Here is a 7169-nt window from a genome sequence, read left to right as displayed (position 1 = left end):
AGCAGGAAGGATCGCCGGAGCCCAGCAGGTCGAGGCTGCGGTGGCCGGGAGCAGCCACTGCACTCCAGTCTGGGCGACAGAGTGAGACTCCAACTCAAAAAAAAAAAAAGGAGAGAGCAGGTTACCAAAGGACTGTTCATACTGCCTGCCAGCAAGTTTCCTGTTAGCTGCACAAATTACCTGTTCCAGTGCAAACAGCTGCTATATATATTGTAATCTTAAGACCAGAGGCATTTTAGGCAAAACAGTACAGAATGAAATTCCCATGAAATCATCTTGGTCTTTAAGCAGTAATAAGATTTTGTAGTTTTTTTTTTTTCCAAGGAATTGATTGGTAAAATATGATGTCCCATTGGTAAAGATAAAAATAAAACAAAACAAAATGTCTCTTTACTCTGTAGGTTTGAAATGGAAACTTCTTGATCCCGGCAAGATTCCCAAGGCCTCGATGACAAGTGGTTTGGTTCAGCAGTTTCAACATACAGTCCTTCCCTCAGTGACTCCCTTGGCAACTCTCATCTGCACTCTGATTGCCATATTGGTAAGAACTCCACAGATGGTACTCATTTCTTGAGTTTTCTCTGCTTTTCTTTTGTTTTACTGCTTAAATTTCAACTTTCAAGCTTTTCTGATTGTAGGATAAATTCCATGGCTATAATCCTTTTGCAGATTGAAGTATTTCCTAGCAATTCTTAGAGTAACTTTGAACACCATAAAGAAGGATTACCAGTAAAGCCTTTGTGAGAGACATTTGCCAGTGACTGTTAGACCATCTGTTCACCCTGGGGTGAGGAAAAAGAAAATCCCAGGGAAGAAGAGCCATGGACCATGCTGTGGAGAAAGAGAAAAATGTTTGTGACAAAGACTTCCAGATTTTGTTTTTTTTTTCTCATCCTCAGCTAAATGATCAAAATTCCAAATGTATCTGAACAGTGTGGATATTTTGTCTTGATGGTGATAATGAGTTGAGAGAGTTAACGTGGCTGAGCATCAGATAAGAATCCACTATAAGTCAGATGCTGCTAGAGGCTTTATTCATAGTTGTTTTGTCAGTAATCATAATGACCTCAATTTCATGGTATAATTTTAGTATAATTCAATATAAACAACTCAGTCCTATCAACAATTATACTTATCTTTAATTTTGGTTTCTAAATGATCCAAACCTAGTAGCAAGCCACCTGACGCCCCCCCCCTTAATTACATGGCAGTACGGGAATGTAGGTAATTCAGATCTGCTGGCCTTCTTGTTCATGGGTTTTAACTGAGGTAGATTTCCTAAAAGCTCAGCTTTGTAGGCTGCAATATAGAAAACCATAGTTTTATTGTAAGTTACACCCCAGCCCACAAAACTAGATGTTTGTTTATTAATATAGTGAATCTAACTTATTAGCCCCAAAATATCTGAACTTTTATAGTTTGTCCTACTAGGTTCAATGACTATTAATAAACTAATTATGAAGATGTAACGAGTTGTTAGACTGTATATCCCAGAACTTCGTTATAACTTATTATTAATTTTGTTAGTAGAATTAATTTTATTTTCTTTTTTCTCCTCCCCCCTGCGTCTAGAATTAATTTTAATAAGTTAAATATATATATCTATGTTTTCTGAGTAGTTGCTTTTATGTTAACTTTTGGTGGACTGTGTACAGGGATGAATTATCCCAGTTTTATCAAGATTTGGCTAAGTTAATACTGTTGTTCAGAGATGATGCAAATTGTTTTCACCTGAACTTTATTTTTTGTAAAGTCCGTTTTAAATGATACTGAAGCTTTATTTTTGCCTGTTGTTTCTAGCCTTCTATTTTTTGTCTTTGGTTTAAACCCCAAGGAGCCAGAGGCTTTCTCCGATGCCTAATTCTTTGTGCCTTAAGCTCCTTTATGTTTGGGTGGCATGTCCATGAAAAAGCCATACTCCTAGCAATTCTCCCAATGAGGTAAGCACATAACTCAGTCAGTCAGCATTTCTATTTGCCCTGTTCTTTCTTGTAAGATTCACTTGCATAAGTTCTGCTGCTCCTTGTCACTGGGATAGACAGAGGCAAAGGGAAAACAGATTTCTACTAGGACAGGACAGGGCTGCTTGCTTAACTTGGGATCCTTGGACCTGTGAAGGTTCTGAAGTGTGCAAAAATGTGTGTAGTTTTTCTTCAGTTTTGGTAAGGGGTACTGTAGTGATTAAGTACCATGACAGGCTACTGGGTCTAGATATTGGGTAACAGCATGTCACGGAAAAAACGTGGGCTTTGGTGTCATCCCATCTGTGAAAATATGGTCCCAAGTTTCCTTATTACTTAATAATTGTCAAAGTAAGGATGAGTCCCTTCTGGAATGATAACCTAATGTTCATACCACACTTTGCATGCTTGCTCTTGTGCTTCACAACAGCCTTTAACATAATTAAGATAAAGGGATATTTATTATTCTCTGTCTTGACATCTGAAGAAACTAGGGCTCCAGAGAGCTTGTGACTTCTCCAGGGTCACACAGCTAGCAAATAACAGAGTTAGAACTTCAACCTGAATCTTATGATGCTGAATCTGTGATCTTTTCAGGCTAAGAGAAGAAAGTAGTAGTGTTCATTTTATGTATAATTGAAACCCAATAGATGGAGAAATGATAATAGAATTAGCCTTTTTTCATATTTTCTTAAATCTCGAGAAATCATTTAGGCTCTGGAAGAATATTAAGCAAATTTGTCAGGCCAGTATGTGGTTTGTCTGCGTTCATTCAGCAACATGCAGTTTCCAAATTAAAAAGTAAAGCTCAGCTGCCAGGTGTGGTAGCACACAGCTGCCAGGTGTGGTAGCTCACAACTGTAATCTCAGCACTTTGGAAGGTGGAAGTGAGAGAATTGCCTGAGTCCAGGGATTCAAGACCAGACTGGGCAACTTGGCGAGATCTTGTCTCTACAGTATATCAAAACAATTATCTGAGTGTGGTGGCGCACGCCTGTAGTTCCATCTACTTGGAAGACTGAAGTGGAAGAATTGCCTGAACCCAGCAGATTGAGGCTATGGCAGCTGTGAGCCTGGGCAACAGAGTGAGACTCCAACTCAAAAAATAAAAATAAATAAATAAAAAGCAGAGTACAACTATTAATGTCTTTAGTATGAATTCACACTGAACACCAGCAGTTGCAGGGCATTGACTAAGAGATGAGTTATGGAGTTGGAAATGAAACTCCCAAGTCCTGTTTCCCTAACTATCACCACTAGGCAGCTCCCAGTCCCACAACATTTCTTTCTTTGGAGAATGCAGTTACTCAGGGAAGCAAAATTCTTTTTTGGATGCTCCTTGATTCAGTTTGGTACATTCTATCAATTGCTTACAGTTTCTTATTTAAAAATTAATATCCTCAACTGAACCGGACTTGTAGCAAAACCAGTATGTTTATGCTTAAGCCAGTTTTAAAGTAATAATAGATGTAGTTTATTTAAGTGATTTACAATTGTAATGTGAGTTGTTTTAAGAAATTATTGTGAGAACTTTTGTTTTCAGCCTTTTGTCTGTGGGAAAAGCAGGAGATGCTTCGATTTTTCTCATTCTGACTACAACAGGACATTATTCCCTCTTCCCTCTGCTCTTCACTGCACCAGGTAAACTGCTTCTTTTTAGAGAGATATTTTTGACTACCATGCCCTTTTCATCTAGGCCTAGGGATCAATACTATCTAGTTTAAACAACCTGAAAAATCTCTTGGAAGGAGAGATATTATTCATTCTCTTAAATAAAACCTTGAGTTTGCCCATATTTCTGAGTATCTTGCGATGTCACAAAAATGCAGTGTAAAGCTCAAAAAGCATTATGAGTGCTGTATAACTGTGTCAGTGTGCTTGTGTTACTTTAAGCATCATAAACCTTTCTCTTACCATTAAATTATCATATTTTTTGTTCTTTTAACAGAACTTCCCATTAAAATCTTACTCATGTTATTGTTTACCATCTATAGTATCTCTTCACTGAAGACTCTATTCAGGTAATCCAAGAAAAGTAAATTTTAAATCATATTTATTCTTGTTAAATGTTTACTCCTAAATGGCCAGACAAACCTTTTAAATTTTATTAAGTTATAACAGTAATATAACAACATTATAAAAAATTGGTAAATAGAGAAATTACCCAGAATCCCATCACTCAGGCACAACAACATAGGTTATACCTTTAGTTTGAGGGAATATTTAAGAAGGCCTACCTGAGTTAAAACTTTATATGAAAACAAAAAAGTGAAACATAAAATATGCATTTTGAATAAAACCACATAAATACAGATGCATATGGAAAAAACTAAAAGATATGTAAAAATTATTGTTACAGACTTATGGGTGGAATTTTTTTCTCTTTTAAACTTTATGTAATGTTAACTATAATTCTTAAAAGCTTGCTTATGGTTCATATCTGATTGTATCCATTTAAAAATTCATACAATGAATTTTAAAGCTCAGTTATAAGTACATGACTCAGCAATTCTTCTCTTAGACATATAAGAATGGAAACAGGAACTCAACAGATATTTGTATACCAGTATTTATTGCAACATTATTCACAATAGAAAAAAAGATTAAAACAACCCAAATGTCCATCAACAAATGAATGGACAAATAAATTGTGGCAAATACAAAGGAATACAAAGGAATATTATTCAGCCAGAGAAAAGAATGATGTTTTGATACATGCTGTGTGAATGAACCTTGAAAATATTATGCTAAGTGAAAGAAGTCAGACACAAAAGAAATATTGTATAATTCTACTGATATGAAATTCTAGAATAGACAAATTCATAGAGAGAAAATAACAGTTGGGGGTTAGGGGATGGAGTGATTGTTAATGGTTCCAGTTTCTGGTGAGGGTGATAAAAATGTTTGAAAATGGATAGTGGTGATGGTGGACATGATCAGTATACTTAATGCCACTGAATTGTATACTTAAAAATGGTTAAAATAGGCCAGGCTTGGTGGCTCAGCCTGTGATCCCAGCACTTTGGGAGGCCGAGGTGAGTGGATTGCCTGAGTCCGCGGGTTCAAGACCCGCCTGGGCAACTTGGCGAGACCTCATCTCTACAATAAATAAAAAAGAAATTAGCCGGGCGTGTAGTTCCAGCTACTTGGAAGGCTGAGGGGGAAGGATCGCTGGAGCCCAGCAGGTCGAGGCTGTGGTGACCGGGAGCGGCCACTGCACTCCAGTCTGGGCGACTGAGTGAGACTCCAACTCAAAAAAATAAAAAAAAATTTTTAAATGGTTAAAATAGCAAGTTTTATATGAGAGATATTTTACCAAAATAAAAAATATTTTTAAAATACTCAATTGCATAGTGTTTATGATGTTCTTATTCCAGAGCTAATTCTCTCTGAGCAGCTCAAGCTAAGGGGCAGTATAGGTAGATGACTGGTTAAATTCGATTGTTGAGATAATAAATTATTTTTTAAATAATTATTATAATTGTATTTTTTTCTAAATGTGAAGCTGAATGTACTCTGTTGATTCTGGGCTTGGCTATAATTGACGTAAAGACAGCACAGGTGGGGATGCTTTAGCTGGGAAATGTTTGCTAAGCCAGGATGACTTGTCTAAAATCAGACTTTTCTCTCCTTTTTTCTTCAGAAAAGAAAAACCTCTTTTTAATTGGATGGAAACTTTCTACCTCCTTGGCCTGGGGCCTCTGGAAGTCTGCTGTGAATTTGTATTCCCTTTCACCTCCTGGAAGCTGAAGTACCCTTTTATCCCTTTGTTACTGACCTCAGTATATTGTGCAGTGGGCATCACATATGCTTGGTTCAAACTGTATGTTTCAGTACTGACTGACCCTCCTGTTGGCAAGACAAAGAAGCAATAAACAAAGGAACTGCTTGGATGTATGCCAAGCAATTATTTCATGGGAAATTAATCAGAACTTGAAGAAAGTTACCAGTGGCATGAGTCATTCCTTTCAGTAGATCTGTTTGAGGACCATTCTTCCAGACTTGGCCTTGCCCAGCCTAGCAACCTGATTGTCACCATGGTGAGAAGCCACTTGCCCTCTATAAGCAGTGAAACAATCTGGAAAAAAAAAATCTTGCCTTTCCCTGTTAAAATTGTCTGGGATCATTGAGACTGCAGTGCTTGTTCAAGCCAAGGAGCTGATTAACTGCATAATTATTTGTAGCCTATGCTGACCATTGTCAGGATATAAAGTATAATTAGAATCCTATGCTAAGGAAATATAAATAAAATGCCATTTGTATTTCTGCACGAAAATGTTTTGGATCATTACCAGCTCCTACGGTTTCCTCTTGGCGTGCACACAGGCAGATGGTGTAGTGTCCCCATTCTGTACACCTTGTTCCAGGAGATTTTTTTTTCATTGAAATTATACAGTGACAATAGTCTCAAAGCTAAGAGGAGTATTTAATGTACAATACTGGTTTGGCCAGGCAGCAGAGACTACAAACCACTGCTACTCTTATGTTGAGTTAAGGACATCTTGTGCAGCTCATTTATTCTAACAGCATTGCAATTTTGATAAGGCTGACACTTAAACCTTTCTTCATGAACAAATCAAAGTAGTTTTTGCAATCTGGTCTTGTGTTCTTTCTTTAAAAGTACTTCATATATGCTTTTTATTCAGAAACTCAATTTGCATAATATCTGCTGTGCATTCAGATTCAGCCAACATTTATCTAGCCAACACTAGGAATTTTCACACATTTTATTTACCCATCTCCTCTAAGAAGATCAGAGAGAGTCCAAGGTCAGTGGCATCCTGGGATGCAATCCAGCTATTCCATCTCTTAAATCCATTCACTTTTCCCAGACCTCTTTGAGTCTGTTTTCGCAGAGATAAAGATGGGGATCTTGCCAAAGGGAAGGGAAGCACAGGCCCGCTAGCCTGTTTTCCTCCCTACCGTCTCCCCTGCACTCTGTGTTCCAGCTGTCCTGACAACTTAACATTTCCATTGTGCAATGCTGCTTTGTACCTCTGCTTTCTTTCGTTCATGCTACTCTCACTCTCCTCTCTCTGCTGACTTTTCTGCCCTATCATGTGATGATAGGAATTCCAAAATTCCACTTCACTGCCACCACGTCTATGACTATGAAGGCAGTACAACACCAGGGATTTAAGAGTAGGGACCCCGGAGTCACACAGCCCGGTTGTAAATCCTGCGTCCATCTTCCTTTGTATCCATACA

The 7169-nt window shown here is 37.7% G+C and overlaps 1 protein-coding gene across 3 annotated transcripts in view; it reads left to right on the top strand.

The window, feature by feature from the left end:
• Window positions 1–5851, top strand: part of ALG8 (ALG8, alpha-1,3-glucosyltransferase) — a 35605-nt gene extending 29754 nt beyond the window's left edge. For all 3 annotated transcript variants that reach the window (XM_008068706.2, XM_008068704.2, XM_008068705.2), the window contains 5 exons: window positions 402–541; window positions 1801–1940; window positions 3505–3602; window positions 3910–3982; window positions 5605–5851. In XM_008068706.2, the coding sequence (XP_008066897.1) occupies window positions 402–541; window positions 1801–1940; window positions 3505–3602; window positions 3910–3982; window positions 5605–5836 (683 nt within the window). In that variant the 3' untranslated portion in view covers window positions 5837–5851. The remainder of the gene's footprint in view (window positions 1–401; window positions 542–1800; window positions 1941–3504; window positions 3603–3909; window positions 3983–5604) is intronic.
• The last annotated feature ends 1318 nt before the right edge of the window (window positions 5852–7169 follow it).

The sequence above is a fragment of the Carlito syrichta genome, unplaced genomic scaffold (assembly GCF_000164805.1).
Source record: "Carlito syrichta isolate Samal-C Ts95f unplaced genomic scaffold, Tarsius_syrichta-2.0.1 Scaffold311480, whole genome shotgun sequence".
NCBI lineage: Eukaryota > Metazoa > Chordata > Mammalia > Primates > Tarsiidae > Carlito > Carlito syrichta.
This window is presented reverse-complemented; position numbering and strand designations above follow the sequence as displayed.